Source organism: Ranitomeya imitator, chromosome 1, assembly GCF_032444005.1.
Source record: "Ranitomeya imitator isolate aRanImi1 chromosome 1, aRanImi1.pri, whole genome shotgun sequence".
Lineage (NCBI taxonomy): Eukaryota > Metazoa > Chordata > Amphibia > Anura > Dendrobatidae > Ranitomeya > Ranitomeya imitator.
The window spans coordinates 1,130,307,957-1,130,334,976 of record NC_091282.1 but is presented as its reverse complement, the minus strand read 5'-3'; the positions used below and the strand labels follow the sequence as shown (position 1 = coordinate 1,130,334,976).

The 27,020-nt window shown below is 49.1% G+C and overlaps 2 protein-coding genes across 3 annotated transcripts in view; one reads left to right on the top strand and one right to left on the bottom strand.

Moving 5' to 3' along the window:
* SGCB (sarcoglycan beta) overlaps nt 1-7,470 on the bottom strand; it is a 35,430-nt gene extending 27,960 nt beyond the window's left edge. The window contains exon 1 of one of the 2 annotated variants that reach the window (XR_011316995.1): nt 7,430-7,470. Coding sequence is in view for 1 of the 2 variants with exons in the window: in XM_069744483.1 (XP_069600584.1) it covers nt 7,430-7,447 (18 nt within the window). In the remaining variant the exon portion in view is untranslated. The remainder of the gene's footprint in view (nt 1-7,429) is intronic. The other variant, XM_069744483.1, reaches the window with a different exon arrangement.
* Nucleotides 7,471-22,565: 15,095 nt separating this feature from the next.
* Nucleotides 22,566-27,020, top strand: part of SPATA18 (spermatogenesis associated 18) — a 77,367-nt gene continuing 72,912 nt past the window's right edge. The window contains exon 1 of the mRNA XM_069744482.1: nt 22,566-22,972. Within this exon, the coding sequence (XP_069600583.1) occupies nt 22,886-22,972 (87 nt within the window). The 5' untranslated portion in view covers nt 22,566-22,885. The remainder of the gene's footprint in view (nt 22,973-27,020) is intronic.

The following is a 27,020-nucleotide window of genomic DNA, read 5'->3' as shown; positions in this document are numbered from 1 at the left end:
GAAAAGCCAAAAACATCACTGCTCTAGAGGAGATCTGCATGGAGGAATGGGCCAACATACCAACAACAGTGTGTGGCAACCTTGTGAAGACTTACAGAAAACGTTTGACCTCTGTCATTGCCAACAAAGGATATATTACAAAGTATTGAGATGAAATTTTGTTTCTGACCAAATACTTATATTCCACCATAATATGCAAATAAATTGTTAAAAAAACAGACAATGTGATTTTCTGGATTTTTTTTTCTCAGTTTGTCTCCCATAGTTGAGGTCTACCTATGATGTAAATTACAGATGCCTCTCATTTTTTAAGTGGTGGAACTTGCACTATTTCTGACTGACTAAATACTTTTTTTCCCCACTGTATATATATATATATATATATATCCCTATACTATGTGTAGACATTTATTCTATCTATTCTAATAAAACCTGTCAGTGTGATTTTACTGTACACCGCACTGAATTGCCGGCTTTTCTATAGAACACCGCTACGTATTTCTCGCAAGTCACACTGTTGCTCCGTGTGTAATCCATATTTTTCTCCCCCCGATAGACTTTCATTGGCGTACTTTTTGCGCAATACGGTGACAAACGCAGCATGCTGCGATTTTCTACGGCCGTACAAGACCGTATAATACGGATGCGTAAAATACGGCTGATAGGAGCTGCCCCATAGAAAATCATTGGTCCGTGTGCAATGTGTATTTTCTGCGCCCCTCATACGTCCGTAAAACTCGCTAGTGTGACGCCGGCCTAATACAAAAATTTGTGGATGGCCTCATAGCGTGTCCAGGGCATAGCCATGCAGCACTAAAATATTGCCGAATTTCTGGCTTCTTCACTATCCCCATGTGAAAAACCAGGCACCAAAACATTATTTCTGGTGTTTACAGGGGTTCAGTTGGCAAATGATGGGATAAAAATTGCTGGGAATACAAATTTATATTCGACACCATGAGATTTACAAAATCCTCAGAGAAAAGTGCTTTGAAAAAGTCAATTTCTGAGAGACCGGTGGTGTCAAATTGGATTCCTGATTGTGCCATAAAATCAGGAATCTGCGGCTCATAATTTTTGGGAGGCGAGATCCATACAGGGTCAGACATGGTGGGCGCTGGTTCAGTTTCTGTCCTGGGGCATTAGCTTGGCAGGTCGGTATCACTAGAGGAGGAAAAATACAAGAAGGTGGGGTTTCTTTCGCTCACTGTCAGAGTCAAAGGCAAGGAAATCGTATGCCTACTCCAGGGTTTGGGAAAAGCGGGACATCATTTTTTTTTATGTATGCCGTGTTTGTGTGTGTGCCAAATTTTATTTAGGTGTGGGTGTAAGTGATTGGTGTAAACTTATTTTTTTTTATTTAGAAGAGAAAAAAGAATATAGAAACAAAAATATAAAAATTTGGTAAAATAAACAAACTTACTACATGGACATCAGTAAACAACAAATTACTGAGCGCCAGCAACGGACACTAAATCTGACTCAATTCAGTAAAAAATACTGTAGTCGCCGCCGATTACTACAGTATATTTTTACTGTCCCTAATCTATGTTTTTTTAATTCTTTTTTCACTTAAAAAAAATAAATAAATAAACAACCGGAGGCTGATCACTGATGTGTTTCAGCGATCTTCGATAAACAGCTGTAGAAAACATGGACAGATTTGGTACAAAAACGGGATAAAAAAAAATAGACAGGAAAAGAAAAAGCGAGAACAGATGCTAATCAGTGGTGTGAGCCTGATCAGCGGATTAGCAGCTGTAGGACGCACACATGGGGTGGTGCAAAGGAGCGGGGAAATAAGGACAAAAAACTCTGGGAAAATAGCGAGCCTGAGTGCAGATCATCGCTCGGTGGCAGCAGGATGCACGCATGCAGGTGGTGGTGCAAAGGGGTGAGTGGGGAATAGACAGGGACAAAAAAAAAAAAAAAGGCGTACCAAACAGCAAGCACGGACGTTGATCACTGAGTTGGGTCACTGATCAGATCTCGGCAGCTGCAGGACACACAAAAAAGAAAAAAAAATGCCTGAAACACTGAAAACACCATCATTGACTGTTCAGAATTGAACAGCCATTTACAGCGATCATAGTTGTGCGGAGAGAGCGCCGCCACCTCCCGGGACGGCGACTCCATGTGCTCTGCTGTGAGAAAGAGCAGGCACCATCATGTGATCACCGTGCACTTCGTTACGGTGATCGCATGAATGACAAGATGTGTTTATACACTGCATTGGTCTAGAAGTCCTTCCCTACTACGATGTATATATACAGCAAATGTGGTGAAGGGTTTAAAAGGTACAAATTTGACATTTGTGCAAAAAGGTAAAAAAAAGGCCATCATTTGCTTCCTTGTGCACAAGTCTAATACAGCAGGTCTAAAAAGCAGCGATCACCAAAGAATACATCTCACCAATGGGGCAGCAACTTACATGCAATTTATGAACCCCTATAGTTACTTTGCTTTATGGAGACTGTAATAATAACTTTACTTTCTGCCCCTTCACCCCCATGATCAGGCCAGATTTTACAATTCTAACCAGTCACTTTATATGGTAATAACTCTGGAACGCTTCAATGGGTCCCAGTGATTCTGAGATTGTTTTTCCATGATTGTTTTTTACATTCGTTTGTGAAAATATTGAGACTTTGCGGAAAATTTTGCAATTTTCAAACTATCATTTTTTATATAATTAAACAAGAGAGTTGTGTCACATAAAATAGTTTATAGATATTATTTCAAACATTTCTCCTTTATATCAGCAACATTTTTCAAACATAACTTTTTTGATAGGAAGTTAGAAGGGTTAAAAATGGATAATTTTTCATTTTTCCAACAAAATGTACAAAATCATTGTTTTTAGGGACCATCTCACATTTGAAGTGACAGAAAATAACCAGAAGTGACACCATTCTAAAAACTGCACTCCTCAAGGTGCGCAAAACCACATTCAAGTTTATTAATCCTTCAGGTGCTTCACAGGAATTAAAGCAATGTTAATTTAGCCTCAAATTTTGCATTTTTACAAAGATAACAGGGGAAAATTAACATTACAATTTGTTGTGCAATTTCTCCTGAGTACACAGATACCCCGTTATGTGGTGGAAAACTACGGTCAGGGTGCATGGCGGGGCTTGGAAAGGAAGGAGCACCGCTTTATTTTTGGAGCGCAAAATTGGTTGGAAAAATTATGGAACGCCATGACACATTGGAGAGCACCTCATGTGCCTAAACAGTGGAACCCCCCCACAAGTGACCCCATTTTTGTAAACTACATCACTCAAGGAATTTATCTAGATGTGTGGTGAGCACCTTGAACCATAGGTGTTTCACACAATTTTATAGCCTTGAGCCGTGAAAATGGAAAAATATTTTTTCCCCAAAAAAATGTTGCTTTAGCCCCAAATATTTAATTTTTACAAAGGTAATAAAATTTGTTGTTCAATTTCTCCTGAGTATGCAGATAGCCCATATGTGGGCAAAAACTACTTTTGAGGCACAGTGGAAAGGGTCACACTCGCAGAGCCCCTGAAGTGCCAGAACAGCAGAGCCCCCCATAAGTTACCATATTTTACAAACTACACCACTCAATGAATTAATCTAGGGGTGCAGTGATCATATTGACACCACAGGTGTGTCACAGAATTTATAACATTGGGCTGTGAATAAAACAACTACGGTACATTTTTACCACAAAAATGTTGTTTTAGATTTTTCATTGTCACATGGGGAAAACTGGAACCAAAATTTGCCCCACAATTTCTACGGAACATGGCAATACCCCAAATGTAGCTGTAGAGTACTGCTTAGCCACACGGTGAGACTCGGGTAGGACAGAACGCTATTTGACTCTTTGAGTACAAATTATCGCAGAACAGTTTGAGGACTCCATATACAGAGCCCCTAAGTGCCAGAAGAGCAGAACATACAGAAGGCCTTATGTTGTGGTGCCCAACTTGTGCCAAGACACGCACCCGTAATTTAGGTGGTCTCATCGCTAGAGAAAGGCCAAATACCTGAATATTTTACAAACTACACCACTCAATGAATTAATCTAGGGGTGCAGTGATCATATTGACACCACAGGTGTGTCACAGAATTTATAACATTGGGCTGTGAATAAAACAACTACGGTACATTTTTACCACAAAAATGTTGTTTTAGCTTTTTCATTGTCACATGGGGAAATGGGGAAAACTGGAACCAAAATTTGCCCCACAATTTCTACTGAACATGGCAATACCCCAAATGTAGCTGTAGAGTACTGCTTAGCCACACGGTGAGACTCGGGTAGGACAGAACGCTATTTGACTCTTGGAGAACAAATTATCGCAGAACAGTTTGAGGACTCCATATACAGAGCCCCTAAGTGCCAGAAGAGCAGAACATACAGAACATACAGAAGGCCTTATGTTGTGGTGCCCAACTTGTGCCAAGACACGCACCCGTAATTTAGGTGGTCTCTCATCGCTAGAGAAATGCCAAATACCTGAACGCTTGTGGCTTAGGTGCACTGTGAGGCTCAGAAGTTGGGGGCACTTGGATTTAGGTGTGTAGAATTTGCTGGATTTATTTTGGGGGGAGGAGGTGAGGAGCCATAGCGCTTTTCCAGAGCCTTTGTGGTACTAGTAACGTGGAAGCCCCTATTTTTCCGATAACAGGCGTCAGTGCGTACTTGCTATTTTTGTGAATTGAGTTGAAGCTTTTATTGGGAACATTTTACATAACATTTATGATCAGATTTATCTGGCGCTCTACGCTGAGCACTTACATTGGGGTTCACATCTAAATCCGAGTGATGCGATTCAGATAAAACCCCTATGGGATCCATTCACTATAAGGCAGCGGAGTTACTCTGGATTCAGTCTTGCCTCTGTTCAGTGGTGTCCTTTTCAGAGGTGCACAAGACTGTGGTCAACAGTGCTTTTATGCATGCCTAAAAGACGGCCACCGCCGGATCACAGGTTCTTTGGCGTCCATAGTGCAATCTTCTGCCTCATTATAGGGAATCTTCCGCCAGGGATTCCGTCTGAAACACGGATTTCAGAGATTTACACAGAAACCCCAGTGTAAGCGCTCAGAGCAGAATAAATGTGCGCTGAGCCTGTGATCTTTGGGAGGCATAATGAACAAATTAACAGCAGGCGAAGAATTGGTTTTGTTTTACGCCGTTCCTCGTGCGGTATAAAAGATTAGATGACTTTATTCTTTGGGTTGGTGCGATTTCAGCAATACAAGATTCATAACGTTTTTTTTATGTTCGGCTGCTGTCACACACAAAGACGCTTTTTATTGCAAGTAGTTTTTGCAGCACCATATTTTCAGAGCTATAACCTTTCCATGTTTCAGCTCACAGAGTCGTATGACGAATTGTTTTTTGCAGGACAAGTTGACGTTTTATTGGTACCATTTTCGGGCACACGATACAATACATCCAACATATCTATCATATTCTTAAAGAGAAACTAAAGCTAAAACTGCCCTGCTGCCAAGAACAATTTCCACAATGTTAATAACATTATGATATTATAAAGTGTGAGTCAATGTATTCTTTAATACAGCCATTATAAGGGTACCAGACCATTATCAATAAAAACTATTTGCTAGAAAATAAATACTTTTTGCATCGCTTTATTCTGGGAACTATAACTTTATATTTCTGCTGATGGAGCTGTATGGCGGCTTGTTTTTTTGAGGGACAATATGACGTTTTCAGTGATACCATTTTTATTTATACTCGACTTTTTGATCAGGCAACATAATTCTCCAGGTCAGTACGATTATGGCGATAAACTTGTTTACTGTAATTTACTGGGGTTTTTTTTACTTGCACTTTGTAACCACTAATAACTTGTCTTTATTTAAGGAGCTATGAGGGTTTTTTTCTTCTAATGATGAGCTGTCGTTTTCATTAACAGTTTAATACCAGACAACTTGCATTTTATCATTTTATTTGGGAATATACTGAACTGGGCGTTTCATGAGAGCCACGAAAAAGGTGAATTCTGCAGCTCCTCCGCGGATCCCTGTAATGCACAGGTGCAAAGTCTGCAGCTGCGGAAAGTTGTCATAACTTTTCCAATGCACATTGTGTAACTTGTGATGTGCGGTGTCTCCCCTCATAGGTGGCATATCCTATAGGTTTGTGGCGCCATTGATGCCTGCAAGCGCTGACCTCACTAATGATGGACATGGCGCTTACCCTATGACTCCATACATACACTGGGAACATGGCAGCCAGCAGAAGACATGCACACAGCGGTAGCTGCATGGGGTAAACTATACCTGGCAGTGACATGTACACGGGGCTGGCTATACCTGGCAGTGACATGTACACGGTGCTGGCTATACCTGGCAGTGACATGTACACAGCGCTGGCTATACCTGGCAGTGACATGTACACAGCGCTGGCTATACCTGGCAGTGACATGTACACGGTGCTGGCTATACCTGGCAGTGACATGTACACGGTGCTGGCTATACGTGGCAGTGACATGTACACAGCGCTGGCTATACCTGGCAGTGACATGTACACAGCGCTGGCTATACCTGGCAGTGACATGTACACGGTGCTGGCTATACCTGGCAGTGACATGTACACGGCGCTGGCTATACCTGGCAGTGACATGTACACGGTGCTGGCTATACCTGGCAGTGACATGTACACAGCGCTGGCTATACCTGGCAGTGACATGTACACGGTGCTGGCTATACCTGGCAGTGACATGTACACGGGGCTGGCTATACCTGGCAGTGACATGTACACGGTGCTCGCTATACGTGGCAGTGACATGTACACAGCGCTGGCTATACCTGGCAGTGACATGTACACGGTGCTGGCTATACCTGGCAGTGACATGTACACAGCGCTGGCTATACCTGGCAGTGACATGTACACAGCGCTGGCTATACCTGGCAGTGACATGTACACAGTGCTGGCTATACCTGGCAGTGACATGTACACAGCGCTGGCTATACCTGGCAGTGACATGTACACGGTGCTCGCTATACGTGGCAGTGACATGTACACAGCGCTGGCTATACCTGGCAGTGACATGTACACAGCGCTGGCTATACCTGGCAGTGACATGTACACAGCGCTGGCTATACCTGGCAGTGACATGTACACGGTGCTGGCTATACCTGGCAGTGACATGTACACAGCGCTGGCTATACCTGGCAGTGACATGTACACGGTGCTGGCTATACCTGGCAGTGACATGTACACAGCGCTGGCTATACCTGGCAGTGACATGTACACAGCAGTGATGCTGATCCCCAGCAGCCCCATCCTCCCCAGCAGACACTACTTTCCTATCAGCCTCTATGCAGCCCTGTCTCCCCAGACTGCTCATGGCTGTGCTCTGCAGCCGTGCACCGCAGCTCTCTCCCGGACGCTCACACCGGCGCGTAGTCAGCTCCCACTGACCTGCTCGGCCGCAGCCATCTTCCACTGCTCTAGTCTACCCGTAGAACACAGGGTAGGTCCCGGACTGTACCACCAGCATACGCGGGGGAGGGCTGGATGCACACCGACGTATGAAAATGTAATCTTTAGGATACAGGACTATTTGCAAAATGAAATAAAAACAATTAGTAATGAAGGATTAACATTCAAGTGTAGATAAAATTCTGTTTTTCTTTTTTTCTTTACTGCTCTCCCCCCCTCCTCAGTACGCCATGGTATGCGCCTGTGGTCCATAGGAATGTAGCGCTGGAGGAGCCGCTCACACAGTCAGTGACACTGGACTATTCCGGGCGCTGTATAAATAGCGATGCGTGTGTGAGAATCACTGTGGGGTCGCACATAACGCGTGTCCGGGAACCGCAGTGCCGGCTGCTGACCCCACTGCTCTACAGCGGCGATACCAGTGTAAAAACAATGCGACCTGTAAACCCCGCTAGGGGCAGGTTCACACCAGCGTGTACAAATCATTCCGGGTCATCCAGAGAAATGTCTCTTTCTCACTTGACGCCGTATACAATGTGTTACTTCACCCCGCAGCTATCAGTCCCTCACAGGCAGAGTCCTGTCACAGAGCTGCACTATATCCTACATATGAGGTGCTGACTGTACTGTGCCCGATGTTTCTTACACACCAGAGCCGGACTGGGACTAAAATTCAGCCCTGGCATTTGAAGGTACACAGGCCCACTTGTCACATGGTGACTGTATAATATCTTTGTACACTAGTAGGCAGGGCCGGTTTTAGGCAAAGTGGGGCCTTAGGCAAAGTTTAACCCCTTACCGGCATCGGACGTACTATACCGTCCGATGCCGGCTCCCCTGCTTTGATGCAGGGCTCCGCGGTGAGCCCGCACCAAAGCCAGGACATGTCAGCTGTTTTGAACAGCTGACATGTGCCCGTAATAGGCGCGGGCAGAATCGCGATCTGCCCGCACCTATTAACTAGTTAAATGCCGCTGTCAAATGCAGACAGCGGCATTTAACTACCGCTTCCGGCCGGGCGGCCGGAAATGACGTCATCGCCGACCCCCGTCACATGTCCGGGGGTCGGCGATGCGTCTCCATTGTAGCCATAGAGGTCCTTGAGACCTCTATGGTTACTGATTGCCCGTCGCTGTGAGCGCCACCCTGTGGTCGGCGCTCACAGCACACGTGCAATTCTGCTACATAGCAGCAATCAGCAGATCGCTGCTATGTAGCAGAGCCGATCGTGCTGTGCCTGCTTCTAGCCTCCCATGGAGGCTATTGAAGCATGGCAAAAGTTAAAAAAAAAAGTTTAAAAAAATAAAAAAAACATAAAAGTTTAAATCACCCCCCTTTCGCCCCAATCAAAATAAATCAATAAAAAAAAAAATCAAATCTACGCATATTTGGTATCGCCGCGCTCAGAATTGCCCGATCTATCAAATAAAAAAAAGTATTAACCTGATCGCTAAACAGCGTAGCGGGAAAAAAACTCGAAACGCCAGAATTACGTTTTTTTGGTCGCCGCGACATTGCATTAAAATGCAATAACGGGCGATCAAAAGAACGTATCTGCACCGAAATGCTATCATTAAAAACGTCATTTCGGCACGCAAAAAATAAGCCCTCAACCGACCCCAGATCACGAAAAATGGAGACGCTACGAGTATCGGAAAATGGCGCAATTTTTTTTTTTTTTTAGCAAAGTTTGGAATTTTTTTTCACCACTTAGATAAAAAATAACCTAGTCATGTTTGGTGTCTATGAACTCGTAATGACCTGGAGAATCATAATGGCAGGTAAGTTTTAGCATTTAGTGAACCTAGCAAAAAAGCCAAACAAAAAACCAATGTGGGATTGCACTTTTTTTGCAATTTCACCGCACTTGGAATTTTTTTCCCGTTTTCTAGTACACGACATGCTAAAACCAATGATGTCGTTCAAAAGTACAACTTGTCCCGCAAAAAATAAGCCCTCACATGGCCAAATTGACGGAAAAATAAAAAAGTTATGGCTCTGGGAAGGAGGGGAGCGAAAAACGAACACGGAAAAACAAAAAATCCCCTGGTCATGAAGGGGTGGGGCCCAAAATGCCAACATATTGCACATCACACAAAAGCATTTCGGTTGTATTTATAAGCGCTGAGTTCAGGCCGCTAAATGAGTTTGATCGACAATACTGAAGTTGTTCAACGCTTGTTTCCTGGCCTCTTTCCACCGTCTGAGAAAGAATGATGAGACAGAACGATCAATAGATCCCTAACAGATCACCATACAGTATCATGTTATCAGCAGCACATCTACAGTTTAGGCTGTGTTCACACAGTGCGGTTTTTTTGCGGTTTTTTTGCGGTTTTCCCCCCGATAAAAACGCTATAAAACCGCAAAAAAACGCATACAATAAGCATCCCATCATTTAGAATGAATTCCGCATGTTTTGTGCACATGATGCGTTTTTTTCCGCATAAAAAACGCATACCGCACAAAATCCGGACATGCTCTATCTTTTTGCGTTTTTTTTGCGGATTTCCCACTCCAAAATACATTGGGAAGTGTCCGGAAAAAAACGCGTCAAAAACGCGTCAAAACCGCGGCAAAAACGCATGCGGTTTTCTTGCGGATTTCATGCAGAAAATGTCCGGAATTGTCAGGAACTTTCTGCATGAATTCCTGAACGTGTGCACATAGCCTTACGCTGGCAATGTGCTGCTGAGAACAAGGATTTTTGTTCCGGCAAAAACAATCTGAATATGCAGCATTTTACTTGTTTAGTAAAATACACCCAATAGTCCTCCATATATTATAATGTTCACCTCAGTACTCCATATAGTATAATACACTCCTCATAATCCTCCATATATTAAAATACACTGCTCAGTCCTCCACAGAGCATAATACACTCCTCATAGTATAATGCACCACCATAGTCCATGTAGTACAATTCACTTCCCATAGTATAATGCACCCCATAGTTCTTCATATAGTATAACGTATTCCCCATAGTCCTCAATACAGTATAATGCAGCCCACATATAGTCTAATGCAGCCACCACCCTACAGAGTATAATGCAGCCACCCCCAGAGTATAATGTAACCCACCATAGAATATAATGCAGCCCCCCCATAGAGTGTGATAAAATCACCCCTCATAGAATATAAATATAATACAGCCTCCCATAGAATTTAATGTAGCCCCGAATAGAATAGAATACAGCCCACCTCCCCATAGAATATAATGCAGCCCCATCAGAGTATGATGCAATCATCCCTCATAAAATCTAATACAGCCCCCCATAGAATATAATACAGCCCACCTCCCCATAATATATAATGTAGCCCCCCATAGAATATAATGCAGCCCCCCCATAGAATATAATATACCCCCATAGTATATAACACAGCCTCCCCTACAGAATATAATATACCCCTGCAATAGTATATAACACAGCCACATAGTATATAACACGGCCTCCCCCATAGAATATAATATACCCCCTATAGTATATAGCAAAGCCCACATAGTATATAGCACAACTTGCATAGTATATAGCACAGCCTGCATTATACAGCACAGCCTGCGTAGTAGTATACAGCACAGCCCACACAGTGGTATATACAGCATAGCCCACACAGTGCTATCAGGGCCGGCGTCAGCACCCGGCACACCGGGCAAATGCTGGGGCCCTGGGGAGAGGGGGGGCCCACGCATGCTGTCATAGATACAGCTGGGAGAGCAGAGCAGGAGATAACATGCTCTCTCCCCCCACAAAGTCACTGCTGGCTGCGTTCTCTTAACCCCTATGTGCCAGCTCTGACACAAGCATCTTCTCACTCAGTCAGTGCAGCCAGGCAGGCACACATAGGGGTTAACAGAAGGCAGCCAGTGTGACATTGTGGGCGGAGGGTGGCTGCAGACAGTGCTGAAGTTTATCAGGCAGATTCCGAGGAGCTCCGTCCTACCAGTGACTGAGTGAGTGTTATGGTATCCAGCAGTGGTTGCAGTTGTGGCTCAGTCTGCTGCTGTCTATCTCCACTGCCTAAAAATGTGGGTGATGTCTGGAGGAGCAGCTGGTGGGGTGCAGCCTGTAAGCCGCCCAGCTCACCCAGAATACATGCATGCTGCACCAAACCTGCACCAGTGGGGTAGGAAGAAGCTTCCCATCTGTATGAATGTTATTGCTGAACCTTAAAGATAACAATCCGACCCGCATAAATGGGGTTAACCAGATGCCAGGAGGAAGGGGAGCTGCTGCCATGGATAAATCTGAGCTGTGGGCTGTAGGTTGGGGTCCCGTGGCCCCAGGCTGGTGACTGGAGGGACTCTGCCCAGTGCTGGCATGTGGGTGATTTCTGCTCCGGAGTCTCAGCTTCTCTCCTCCACATCACACTGTGCAGTCACAGCAACATTGGTTGTCTCTGTCCAGGTCCCAGCAGCTGCCACTGCTCCCACCAAAGACATGGCATCACTTAACCCTTCACCTGCAGCCACTGGCAACAAATCCACATTATTCCTTGATTAAATCAGGTTCCAACCCCATAGAGGAGCAGACATTTCCTGCTGCCATTAGGGTCCGGGAGGGGGTGACATTGGCTGCCCTGCTACTCTGTAGTGGGGGGTGACAAGTGTAACATGGGGTAACGATGAAGGAGAAATGCACAGGATAATAGTGAGAGCGACAGAGGGCAGTGTATGGTATGGAGCAGTCACGGGTGGGCTGCAGGATCCCCCCATACTGTACATGACTGCTCGGGACAGGGAGGCGTTTAATGAGCTTCTAATGACGGGGCACTAATTGGGTCATTAGGGTTTGTGGAAAGGATTCAGCATCAGGTCCCTCATTAATGCCCGAGCCACCTGTTACTTTGTAGCACAGATCTGTTGGGGCCGCAAAACCAAACAACGTTGTTTATGTAGAAAAGTCTTTGTTTCATAGAAAAACTCAAAACAGAAAAGCACCTCTCCTGTATATATACACTGCACAGCACCTTTCCTCCTGTATATATACACTGCACAGCACCTTTCCTCCTGTATATATGCACTGCAGAATCTACAATAGCTGTCACTCATGTAAGAAGTGAAATCTGGCATTGTACTATACATTTCTCTGCCGTATCTGTGCATCATAAATCGGGGTATGTGTTAAAGGGGGTTGGGCCCACTGAGACTCTTTCGCCCGGGGCCCTCGAAAACCTGGAGCCGGCCCTGAGTGCTATATACAGCACAGCCCACACAGGGGTATATAGAGCACAGCCCACACAGGGGTATATAGAGCACAGCCCACACAGGGGTATATAGAGCACAGCCCACACAGGGATATATAGAGCACAGCCCACACAGGGATATATAGAGCACAGCCCACACAGGGGTATATGGAGCACAGCCCACACAGGGGTATATAGAGCACAGCCCACACAGGGGTATATAGAGCACAGCCCACACAGGGGTATATACAGCACAGCCCTGAGCCCACATAGGGGTATATAGAGCACAGCCCACACAGGGGTATATACAGCACAGCCCACACAGGGGTATATACAGCACAGCCCACACGGGTATATACAGCACAGCCCTGAGCCCACATAGGGGTATATACAGCACAGCTCACATCTCATCTCTCCCCCACCAACCCCCCCGATAATGGCCCCACAGTCCAGTTAAAAAAAAAAAAACACTCTCCTCACCTTTCCTTTTGCCCGCGCTGCTCCTGGCTCCTGTCTCGGCGGCTGCAGTCTGCCCGGGACACAACAGGTGCACAATGATATGACGTCATCGCGCACCTGCAGTGTCAGAGGCAGAGCGGGGAATGATGGGAGAGGGAGCGTCAGCAGCAAACGCTCTCTCCTCCATCATTGCATTGAACTATACCGGCGTCATAGACGCCGGTATAGTTAAATGCGGTGGCGGCGGCACTGGCGGGGGGAGGGGGAGGTACAATGCAGCGGCCCACTACTGGCACCGACCCTTCTGGCATTTGCCAGAAGTGCCCGATGGCCAGTCCGGCCCTGTTACACACCCATAGACCTGAACGGGCGAGCGTCATCCGCTTTACAGAAACGCGTGCACACTGCAATTTACTTCACACACATTTGATTTTTTTAAAAATCCCTTATCTGCTCGGCCATTACATAACATTGGTGTGAGCGCCACAGGAAAGAACGGGCGGCACTTGGACCAAAAATACACTTGTGTGAACGCGCCCTAACTCTGCATCAGGGCCGGACTGGCCATCTGGCAATTCTGGCAAATGCTGGAAGGGCCTGTCTGGTGATGGGCTGCCTTGTCTGCTACGTTGTTAACAGAATCGATGATCTCAAGATCCCCATACTGTTAAAGTGAACCTGTCACCTGAATTTGGCGGGACTGGTTTTGGGTCATATGGGTGGAGTTTTCGGGTGTTTGATTCACCCTTTCCTTACCCGCTGGCTGCAATATTGGATTGAAGTTCATTCTCTGTCCTCCGTAGTATCTTCTTTTAAGAGAGTGAGGGGCACGACAAAGTAAAGCTAAATTCACTGATCGGGGTGAGGAGCATTATAGTTTGTGGGCTGGTGGGGTTTGTGTGGCAGAGCTGCTTTTTCGTCCCGGCTTTGCTTGTAATAATAAATTCCTACATGACATCTTTTCTATTGTATCTGTCTGTCTCTCTATTCTCTCTATTCTATCCTGATGGTTCGGGCTGAGAATTTATATACTTAGCTGATGAAATGTCGGGTTTACTTTGAGATGGGTGCATAAGAATCGGACATCACATACATGATTCGTGTGCTATGCAATTTTTTTCTCACACCCATTGGCTTGCATTGGGGAGTGCGATCCGATTCTCGCATGCACTCACAGCATGCTGCTACTTTTTCCTCAGTCCGATTCGAGTTGAAGAAAAACTCGCAGATCCGCACTGACTCATTGAATAACATTGGTCAGAGTGCAATTTATTGTTTTCTCGCATTGCACTCCTCCATATTATACACCAGTGTGAGCGAGCCCTAAGGTATGTGCACACGTATCTGTGAGGGCTGCGGTTTTTCCTGCGGATTTATCACGATTTCTATTGCGGATTCCGCTGCGGGTTTACACCGGCAGTTTTCTATTGGAGCAGGTGTAAACCCGCAGCGGAATCCGCACAAAGAATTGACATGCTGCGGAATGTAAACCGCTGCGTTTCCGCGTGTTTTTTTCAGCAGCATGTGCACTGCGGATTTCGTTTCCCTCAGGCTTACATTATACTGTAAACACATGGGAAACCGCTGCGTGTGCACATACCCTAAGGATCGAGCCTTTAGGAGCGAGCTCAAGAGCTGAGCCCGCTACATACATAGCAGGTGCCAGCACTTAGTGGGGTACATAACAATCATGGAACCCCATAGCAGCTATCCTAATTGGGCCATCATCCACTTCCCTCTTCCAACCACAATTTTTTTTTTAGCAGGGTCACAGAAAAGCATATCTCACAACTTTGCAGCTCTTACACATTAATTTTACGCCTCTTGAGGCCCCGTTGCACACGTTGCAGACTTTTTATATATTTGTTGCTTTTTTTCTGCTCAGATTTCTCCCAAATCCTGAGGGATTTCATAATGCCAGCAAAGTGAATGAGATTGTCAGTCTCATGCACATGATGCTGCTTATCTTCCCTTGCAGATTTGTAGCAGATTTAAATCTCTAGGATGTCAATTCTTTCAGCATTTCACCCATACTAAAGGTACCGTCACACTCAGCGACGCTGCAGTGATATAGACAACGAGCCGACCTAAACTAGATCGCTGCAGCGTCGCTGTTTAGGTCGCTGTAGAGACGTCAAACACAGCAACTCCAGAACGATGCAGGAGCGATCCAGTGACGTAACGGCGACTCACTTCTCGCTCTCGCTGGTTGTTTGCTCCATGTCAAACAGCCGGAGTGTACCGATCCGACAAACATCTAGGGGCCCTATGCTCGTTGCTGGCGTCGTTGCTTTTGATGTCAAACATGACGATACACGCTGACCTGACGACCAAATAAAGTTCTGGACTTCTAGCTCCGACCAGCGATGGCACAGCGGGATCCAGATCACTGCTGCGTGTCAAACACAACGAGATCGCTATCCAGGACGCTGCAACGTCACGGATTGTTGTCGTTCTCTTTGCAAAGTTGCTGAGTGTGACGGTACCTTAATGAGTGGCGGAAGATCTATAACAAAAACGCATATAAAAAACACACCTATTTTATACAGCGCTTTTCCTGCCAAGAGATGTAGATATGGTGCAGAAATTTCTGCTCAAAATACTTAACGTGTGCACATATCCTTATTGTTCCCACACACTAAAATACCACTTTCATGGCTCCCATAAAGTATGACGCCAACAAAAGTGCCCACACAGTATGATAACCCACAGTGAATTCCTCCACAGTACCCTCCACATACATATTATAATAACCCTACAATAGTCCCCCCACAAAGTATGATACCCTCACAGTGACCCCAACACAATATGATGCCCCCACAGTCACCCACACACAGTATGAAGGCCCCACTCACACAGTAGGATTGCCCAAACAACCCTCCCACACACTACAAAGCCTCCAACAGGGCCGGCCGGAGGCACACCGGGCAAATGCCGGGGCCCTGGGGAGAGGGGGGGGGGGGGCCCACTCATGCTGTCATAGATACAGCTGGGAGAGCAGAGCAGGAGATAACATGCTCTCTCCCCCCACAAAGTCACTGCTGGCTGCGTTCTCTTAACCCCTATGTGCCAGCTCTGACACAAGCATCTTCTCACTCAGTCAGTGCAGCCAGGCAGGCACACATAGGGGTTAACAGAAGGCAGCCAGTGTGACATTGTGGGCGGAGAGAGCACCATTCTCTGCTCTCCCCCCTGGGTGGCTGCAGACAGTGCTGAAGTTTATCAGGCAGATTCCGAGGAGCTCCGTCCTACCAGTGACTGAGTGAGTGTTATGGTATCCAGCAGTGGTTGCAGTTGTGGCTCAGTCTGCTGCTGTCTATCTCCACTGCCTAAAAATGTGGGTGAAGTCTGGAGGAGCAGCTGGTGGGGTGCAGCCTGTAAGCCGCCCAGCTCACCCACAATACATGCATGCTGCACCAAACCTGCACCAGTGGGGTAGGAAGAAGCTTAACCCCTTCCCATCTGTATGAAGGTTATTGCTGAACCTTAAAGATAACAATCCGACCCGCATAAATGGGGTTAACCAGATGCCAGGAGGAAGGGGAGCTGCTGCCATGGATAAATCTGAGCTGTGGGCTGTAGGTTGGGGTCCCGTGGCCCCAGGCTGGTGACTGGAGGGACTCTGCCCAGTGCTGGCATGTGGGTGATTTCTGCTCCGGAGTCTCAGCTTCTCTCCTCCACATCACACTGTGCAGTCACAGCAACATTGGTTGTCTTTGTCCAGGTCCCAGCAGCTGCCACTGCTCCCACCAAAGACATGGCATCACTTAACCCTTCACCTGCAGCCACCGGCAACAAATCCACATTATTCCTTGATTAAATCAGGTTCCAACCCCATAGAGGAGCAGACATTTCCTGCTGCCATTAGGGTCCGGGAGGGGGTGACATTGGCTGCCCTGCTACTCTGTAGTGGGGGGTGATAAGTGTAACATGGGGTAACGATGAAGGAGAAATGCACAGGATAATAGTGAGAGCGACAGAGGGCAGTGTATGGTATGGAGCAGTCACGGGTGGGCTGCAGGATCCCCCCATACTGTACATGACTGCTCGGGACAGGGAGGCGTTTAATGAGCTTCTAATGACGGGGCACTAATTGGGTCATTAGGGTTTGTGGAAAGGATTCAGCATCAGGTCCCTCATTAATGCCCGAGCCACCTGTTACTTTGTAGCACAGATCTGTTGGGGCCGCAAAACCAAACAACGTTGTTTATGTAGAAAAGTCTTTGTTTCATAGAAAAACTCAAAACAGAAAAGCACCTCTCCTGTATATATACACTGCACAGCACCTTTCCTCCTGTATATATACACTGCACAGCACCTTTCCTCCTGTATATATACACTGCAGAATCTACAATAGCTGTCACTCATGTAAGAAGTGAAATCTGGCATTGTACTATACATTTCTCTGCCGTATCTGTGCATCATAAATCGGGGTATGTGTTAAAGGGGGGGGGCCCACTGAGACTCTTTCGCCCGGGGCCCTCGAAAACCTGGAGCCGGCCCTGGCCTCCAAAGCCCTCCACAAAATATGATGGTCCCCTCACAGCCCTCCATACAGTATGATGGATCTATCACAACCCTCCAAATAATATAATGCCCCCCAAACAGTATAATGGCCCCAGATAGCCCTCCAAAGAGTATAATGCCCCCCACACAACCCTTCAAACAGTATATTTTGCTTTCACAATATGCTTGTTGATTTAAAAAAAAAAAAAAACTTGGCTCTCCCCGTTCCCTGTTCTCTGCAGCATTAGGCTGCCATCACACTAGCAGTATTTGGTCAGTATTTTACATCAGTATTTGTAAGCCAAAACCTGGAGTGGAACAAATAGAGGAAAAGTATAATAGAAACATATGCACCACTTCTGTATTTATCACCCATTCCTGGTTTTGGCTTACAAATACTGATGTCACACTAGCAGTATTTGGTCAGAATTTTATGTCAGCCTTAGGTTCGGATCACACATACGCGAGATACGGCCGAGTCTCGCAGGTGAAAATCCTCCTCTGGCGCCGGCACTTGGGAGCGGAGCGTGCGGCTCCATGTGTTGCTATGCGGCTGCACGCTCCGCTCCGGAGTGCCGGCGCCATAGGAGGGATTTCACCTGCGAGACCCGGCCGTATCTCGCGTATGTGTGATTCCGGCCTTAGGGCTTGTTGTCACTTGCGAGAAACACGTCCGTGTCTCGCATGTGGAAACGAAGCTCTGGTGCCGGCACTGTGGAGCGGAGCGTGCGGCCGCATAGCAACACATGGAGCCGCACGCTCCGCTCCGGAGTGCCGGCACCAGAGCTTCGTTTCCACATGCGAGACACGGACGTGTTCCTCGCAAGTGAAAACAAGCCCTTAGTGTGAGTCTCTGCACAGCGGGCGCGATGTAATGATGTCATCACATGTGCTGCGCTGAGACATCAGATGCATGGGGAGAAAGATGGAGGAGGGAGATGATACCTTACTGTGCCATTATTGGTTTCACCTGTATCTGCAGCCCAGTGGCGGAGAGGGGTGGTCTGACTCCTCACTCATGGCCTTATAGCGTCCACGTGGTCTGCCTCATTGTCGATACGCCATTACCAGCTGGGTTAGAATTGCAATTTTTCAGTGGCCACAACTCCTCCAAAAATGTAATAAAATGAGGTCAAATCATTCTCTGCACCCCAAAATGGTACCCAATAAATACGAGGGCTTATATAGGTTCACTGATGGAAAAAAAAAATTATAGGTCTCAGAAAATGGCGACACAAATCACATTTTATTCAAGCACTAAATATGAAAAAGTATACCAGCTGGGTATCACCATAATTGTCCTGACCCGGAGAATAATACCGCCAGGTCATTGCTGCACAATGAAAAGAAAGCTAAAAAAATAATGTCGGAATTACATTTTTATTTTAATAGTTTCACCCTACTGTAGAACAGGAAAAAGATCCTGGCTCTCATGCAATTCCTGTGTAAGTTCAGTATGAGCACACATACAGGACCCCCAGCTGTCTGCAGCTCCCTGTGACCACTGCACCCTGCCTGCCCCCACTACTGCTGCCTGAAGGAGGAGGATTGGGTGAAGCACAGACTGGACCCCAGCTGTCTGCAGCCCCCTGTGACCACTGCACCCTGCCTGCCCCCACTACTGCTGCCAGGAGGAGGAGGACTGGGTGAAGTAACGACAGGACCCCCAGCTGTCAGCAGCCCCCTGTGACCACTGCCCCCTGCCTGCCCCCCACTACTGTGCCAGGAGGAGGACTGAATGAGGCACAGACAGGACCCCCGCTGTCTGCAGCCCCCTGTGACCACAGCACCCTGCCTTCCCCTACTACAGCTGCGAGGAAGAGGAGGAGGACTGGCTGAGGCACAGACAGGACCCCCAGCTGTCAGGAGCCCCCTGTGACCACTGCACCCCGCCTGCCCCCACTACTGCTGCCAGGAGGAGGAGGACTGGGTGAAGTAACGACCGGACCCTCAGCTGTCAGCAGCCCCCTGTGACCACTGCACCCTGCCTGCCCCCACTACTGTGCCAGGAGGAGGAGGACTGGGTGAGGCACAGACAGGACCCCCCAGCTGTCAGCAGCCCCCTGTGACCACTGCACCCTGTCTGCCCCCACTACTGTGCCAGGAGGAGGAGGACTGGGTGAGGCACAGACAGGACCCCCAGCTGTCAGCAGCCCCCTGTGACCACTGCACCCTGCCTGCCCCCACTACTGTGCCAGGAGGAGGAGGACTGGGTGAGGCACAGACAGGACCCCCAGCTGTCGGCAGCCTCCTGTGACCACTGCACCCTGCCTGCCCCCACTACTGTGCCAGGAGGAGGAGGATTGGGTGAGGCACAGACAGGACCCCCAGCTGTCAGCAGCCCCCTGTGACCACTGCCCCCTGCCTGCCCCCCACTACTGTACCAGGAGGAGGACTGAATGAGGCACAGACAGGACCCCCGCTGTCTGCAGCCCCCTGTGACCACAGCACCCTGCCTTCCCCTACTACAGCTGCGAGGAAGAGGAGGAGGACTGGCTGAGGCACAGACAGGACCCCCAGCTGTCAGGAGCCCCCTGTGACCACTGCACCCCGCCTGCCCCCACTACTGCTGCCAGGAGGAGGAGGACTGGGTGAAGTAACGACCGGACCCTCAGCTGTCAGCAGCCCCCTGTGACCACTGCACCCTGCCTGCCCCCACTACTGTGCCAGGAGGAGGAGGACTGGGTGAGGCACAGACAGGACCCCCCAGCTGTCAGCAGCCCCCTGTGACCACTGCACCCTGTCTGCCCCCACTACTGTGCCAGGAGGAGGAGGACTGGGTGAGGCACAGACAGGACCCCCAGCTGTCAGCAGCCCCCTGTGACCACTGCACCCTGCCTGCCCCCACTACTGTGCCAGGAGGAGGAGGACTGGGTGAGGCACAGACAGGACCCCCAGCTGTCAGCAGCCTCCTGTGACCACTGCACCCTGCCTGCCCCCACTACTGTGCCAGGAGGAGGAGGATTGGGTGAGGCACAGACAGGACCCCCAGCTGTCTGCAGCCTCCTGTGACCACTGCACCCTGCCTGCCCCCACTACTGTGCCAGGAGGAGGACTGGGTGAGACACAAACAGGACCCCCAGCAGTCAGCAGCCCCGTGACCACTGCCCCCTGCCTACCCCCGCTACTGTGCCAGGAGGAGGAGGACTGGGTGAGGCACAGACAGGACCCCCAGCTGTCAGCAGCCCCCTGTGACCACTGCACCCTGCCTACCCCCACTACTGTGCCAGGAGGAGGAGGACTGGGTGAGGCACAGACAGGTCCCCCCAGCTGTCAGCAGCCCCCTGTGACCACTGCACCCTGTCTGCCCCCACTACTGTGCCAGGAGGAGGAGGACTGGGTAAGGCACACAGACAGGATCCCCCAGCTGTCAGCAGCCCCCTGTGACCACTGCACCCTGCCTGCCCCCACTACTGTGCCAGGAGGAGGAGGACTGGGTGAGGCACAGACAGGACCCCCAGCTGTCAGCAGCCCCCTGTGACCACTGCACCCTGTCTGCCCCCACTACTGTGCCAGGAGGAGGAGGACTGGGTGAGGCACAGACAGGACCCCCCAGGCTGTCAGCAGCCCCCTGTGACCACTGCACCCTGCCTGCCCCCACTACTGCTGCCAGGAGGAGAATTGGGTGAGGCACAGACAGGACCCCCGCTGTCTGCAGCCCCCTGTGACCACTGCCCCTGCCTGCCCCCACTACTGCTGCCAGGAGGAGGAGAACTGGGTGAGGCACAGACAGGACCCCCAGCTGTCAGCAGCCCCCTGTGACCACTGCACCCTGCCTGCCCCCACTACTGCACCAGGAGGAGGACTGGGTGAGGCACAGACAGGACCCCCCAGGCTGTCAACAGCCCCCTGTGACCACTGCCCCCTGCCTGCCCCCACTACTGTGCCAGGAGGAGGAGGACTGGGTGAGGCACACAGACAGGATCCCCCAGCTGTCAGCAGCCCCCTGTGACCACTGCACCCTGCCTGCCCCCACTACTGTGCCAGGAGGAGGAGGACTGGGTGAGGCACAGACAGGACCCCCCAGCTGTCAGCAGCCCCCTGTGACCACTGCACCCTGCCTGCCCCCACTACTGTGCCAGAAGGAGGAGGACTGGGTGAGGCACAGACAGGACCCCCCAGGCTGTCAGCAGCCCCCTGTGACCACTGCACCCTGCCTGCCCCCACTACTGTGCCAGGAGGAGGAGGACTGGGTGATTCACAGACAGGATCCACCAGCTGTCAGCAGCCCCCTGTGACCACTGCACCCTGCCTGCCCCCACTACTGTGCCAGGAGGAGAATTGGGTGAGGCACAGACAGGACCCCCGCTGTCTGCAGCCCCCTGTGACCACTGCCCCTGCCTGCCCCCACTACTGTGCCAGGAGAATTGGGTGAGGCACAGACAGGACCCCCGCTGTCTGCAGCCCCCTGTGACCACTGCACCCTGCCTGCCCCCACTACTGTGTCAGGAGGAGAATTGGGTGAGGCACAGACAGGACCCCCGCTGTCTGCAGCCCCCTGTGACCACTGCCCCTGCCTGCCCCCACTACTGTGCCAGGAGAATTGGGTGAGGCACAGACAGGACCCCCGCTGTCTGCAGCCCCCTGTGACCACTGCCCCTGCCTGCCCCCACTACTGTGCCAGGAGAATTGGGTGAGGCACAGACAGGACCCCCGCTGTCTGCAGCCCCCTGTGACCACTGCACCCTGCCTGCCCCCACTACTGTGCCAGGAGGAGAATTGGGTGAGGCACAGACAGGACCCCCGCTGTCTGCAGCCCCCTGTGACCACTGCCCCTGCCTGCCCCCACTACTGTGCCAGGAGAATTGGGTGAGGCACAGACAGGACCCCCGCTGTCTGCAGCCCCCTGTGACCACTGCACCCTGCCTGCCCCCACTACTGTGCCAGGAGGAGAATTGGGTGAGGCACAGACAGGACCCCCGCTGTCTGCAGCCCCCTGTGACCACTGCCCCTGCCTGCCCCCACTACTGCTGCCAGGAGGAGGAGAACTGGGTGAGGCACAGACAGGACCCCCAGCTGTCAGCAGCCCCCTGTGACCACTGCACCCTGCCTGCCCCCACTACTGTGCCAGGAGGAGGAGGACTGGGTGAGGGCCGGGCAGGAGGAGGATGGATGAAAGCCGTTGCTACAACTAAAAAGCCTCGGGGCTGATGTACCGGCGTCCCTGGCACCCGAGCAGAGCAACCACGGCGCCGCACTGATTGCAGGACTCGCCCCTCCATATAAAAGGCGCAGCTCACACTCCAGCGACATTTTATCCCTGGAAGCCGACCAGATCGCACAACCATGGCGGACACCCTGAGGAGGCTCAGCAACAGCGAGACGTGCAAACTGCTGCAGGACAAGCTGGAGGACTGGTACAAGGACTACCATGTGAGTGTCACTTTATATAAGCAGTGCCCGACGTGTTCTCCATACTGTAATACCAGCGGATTATTGATGGTGACTGAGCCTGCACACAGCGGCTACATGTGCGGTGTGGGGATTAGTGCTGGGCCCCCTCTTATATCACAGCATTACTGGATCTGGGCGATGTGCACAGCCCGGCCTGAGAAAGCGGTAACCAAGGACGCTGGTTGTCATGGAGACAGGCAGCCCATCCATGGCAGAAACCAGTGACAGGAACTGGGCCCGCGGCAGCGTCTGTGTCAGCGCCACACTGCTGTGCCTGCCCTACACTGTGTACCTGCCCTGTGGCTGTGCTCTGCCTGCCCTGCCGTGTACCTGCCCTGTGCTCTGCCTGCCCTGCCGTGTACCTGCCCTGTGCTCTGCCTGCCCTGCCGTGTACCTGCCCTGTGCTCTGCCTGCCCTGCCGTGTACCTGCCCTGTGCTCTGCCTGCCCTGCCGTGTACCTGCCCTGTGCTCTGCCTGCCCTGCCGTGTACCTGCCCTGCCGTGTACCTGCCCTGTGCTGTACCTGCCCTGCCGTGTACCTGCCCTGTGCTGTGCCTGCCCTGTGCTGTGCCTGCCCTGTGCTGTGCCTGCCCTGTGCTGTGCCTGCCCTGTGCTGTGCCTGCCCTGTGCTGTGCCTGCCCTGTGCTGTACCTGCCCTGTGCTGTACCTGCCCTGTGTTGTACCTGCCCTGTGCTGTGCCTGCCCTGTGTTGCACACTGCAGTGAGCAGTGACTGCTGACATGTATAGAGATGACCAAATATAACACAACACAAATAAACACAATTCTGCTACATGTAGGACATGATGCACACAGTGATACATCTTTCAGCCCTGCATCATACAGTAACTTCTTTGCACATTGCAGGTATTTTTTCCCTGAATCTGGCATTATTTGCACATTTCTGTGTGCAGTTTGGAGTAATTATGAGACAGAACGGCTTAGGCTACTTTCACACTAGCGTCGTGTGACAGCTGTCGCAATGCGTCGTTTTTGAGGATGCCCGCAGGATGCGTTTTTTCTCCATAGACTTGCATTAGCGACGCATTGCGATGTATGGCCACACGTCGCATCCGTTGTGCGACGGATGCGTCGTGTTTTGGCGGACCGTCGGCACAAAAAAAGTTCCATGTAACTTTTTTTGTGCGACGTGTCCGCCATTTCTGACCGCGCATGCGCGGCCGAAACTCCGCCCCCTCCTCCTCGGACATTACAATGGGGCAGTGGATGCGTTGTAAAACTGCATCCGCAGCCCCCGTTCATTTATTTCGCAACGTGCGTCGGTACGTCGGGTTGACGCATGGCGACGGCCCCGTACCGACGCTAGTGTGAAAGTAGCCTTAGGCTGCCGTCACACTATCAGTATTTGGTCAGTATTTTACATCAGTATCTGTAAGCCAAAACCAGGAGTGGGTGATAAATGCGGAAGTGGTGCATATGTTTCTATTATACTTTTCCTCTAATTGTTCCACTCCTGGTTTTGGCTACAAATACTGATGTAAAATACTGACCAAATACTGCTAGTGTGACTGCAGCCTTATGTGGGCCCTCGGCTCCCAGAGTCCCATTAGGCCCCTTTGTGCTTTCGATTTTTCCTCCTCACCTTCCAAAAGCTATAACTTTTTTTGATTTTTAGCGTTGTTTTCAGATTGCTTTTTTGCGGTACAAGCTGTATTTTTTGTGGTCTGTTCTGTTTTTTTTTTTCTCTTTTTGGAAAGTGAAATGAACAAAACACATGGACTTGTGTGATCACTATATGGGATAAATATTATGATATATTATCACTTCAGCAATACTAAATTTAGTTTTATTTTTAAGATTTTATTTACGTTGCATGAAGAAGGGGTGATATAACTTTTATTTTTTTATTTTTTTAAATATATACTTTTACATTTTTTTTAACTTTTTTTTAATGAATTTTGCATTTTTTGTAATGTTCAGTGTAAGCATTTTCTGTCTAATTATAACGATGTGAACAAGCCCCTATTATGGGATTAGTTTCTAAGGAATATTAAGTGTGCGGAATCTTTATGTAGTTTAGTCCCCAGGTCGGTGTCCGTTACCGTGGTAACTTCCTAACATGGCATTCCACTGACTGGAGCCAATCATCCATCCTCATTCATCCCCCTTCCCACCCACCAATCTGAGAGTGCATAACATGTGCAGACAGCAGACTCTGCTCTGCCATTGTGTGTTATGGGAATATTTTTTATATTGGGCAGTAAAGTCTTGTTTTCTCTGGGTACATGATCATTAGACCCGATGTTGAGCCTTGTTGCAGTGTAACCTGTGATTTTTTTTTTCTTTCTTTATTCTACCTCTGTTCACAACTCATGGTCCCTAGTGCAAATGATTAGCTTGTCCTGCCTCTGCCTCCATGAGTAAATCGTGGCATAAGAAGAAGCTTGTGGGCCCCAATGCCAACTCTCAAATGGGGCCCAAACTATTATGGGCCTTAATATAATTGGTTTCACATGGGCCCAAAGGACCTTTTGGGCTTCTAGGCTCCAAGGACCGGGTGCATTTACATTCCCTGCATCGCATCCACAATAGTTATGACTAGTGATGAGCGAGTACACTCGTTGCTCGGGTTTTACTGAGCACGCTCGGGTGGTCTCTGAGTATTTTTTAGTGCTCTGAGATTTAGTTTTCATCATGGCAGCTGAATGATTTACAGATATTAGGTAACGTTCACATTTGCATTGTTGGGCGCAGCATCTTCAACGCAACCAACAACGCATGTACACAACGCAGCGTTTTGCGACACATGCGTTGTCATAAGATCGTACATAGCAGGAATTTCAGCTCAGCGAAAACGCTACAAGTAGCGTCCTCTGCGCTCTGTCTGTGCGTCAATATGACGCATGCGTCGTAAAACGCAATACAACGCATACCGGCGCATGTCCATGGGCCCCCCATGTTAAAGATAGGGGCGCATGACGCATGCGTCGGTATGCGTCGGCGACGCTGCGCCCAACAACGCAAATGTGAACGTAGCCTAAGCCAGGCTGAGTACATGTGGGGGTTGCCTGGTTGCTATTGAATCCTCACATGTAATCAAGCAGGCTAATAGCTGTAAATCATGCTGCTGCAGCGATGAAAACTAAATCTCCGAACACTAACAAATACTCGGAGACCATCCGAGCAACGAGTACAGTCGCTCATCACTAGTTATGAAGGCGTGAAAGGGTTTAGTAGCCCAAGGCCACGAAGGAGTTAGGCTATGTGCCCACATTGCAGAAATGCTGTGGAAATGTCCGCAGCATTTTCGCAACTCCCTGCCGCGGGTAAAACGCATGCGGAATTCGCATGCATTTTCCTGCAAAACACAAGCGTTTTGCAAGCGTTTTTAGCTTGCAGAATACTAGCGTTTTCCAAGCAGTTTGAAGCATAGCTTGGAAAAGTGATTAACAGGTTGGTCACACTTGTCAAGCATAGCGCTTGACAAGTGTGACCAACTTTTTACTATTGATGTTGCCTATGCAGCATCAATAGTAAAAGATAGAATGTTAAAAATAATAAAAAAATAAAAAATATGGTTATTCTCACCTTACGATGGCCCCGATCTCAGCGGCGCTCCCGGTACGTTCCTTTCCCAGGGATGCTTTGCGCGAATGACCTTTGTGATGTCACGGTCGGGTGACCGCAACGTCATCTCAGGTGATTCGCGCAATGTATCCCTGGGAACTGAAGCCGCCGTGTGCACCGCTGAGAGGCGGGAGGACTGCGGGGGCCATCGGAAGGTACAGTTGTGGCCAAAAGTATTGACACCCCTGCAATTCTGTCAGATAATACTCAGTTTCTTCCTGAAAATGATTGCCAACACAAATTATTTGGTATTATTATCTTCATTTAATTTGTCTTAAATGAAAAAACACAAAAAGAATTGTCCTAAAGCCAAATTGGATATGATTCCACACCAAACATAAAAAAGGGGGTTGCAAAAGTATTGGCACTGTTCAAAAAATCATGTGATGCTTCTCTATTTTGTGTAATTAACAGCACCTGTAACTTACCTGTGGCACCTAA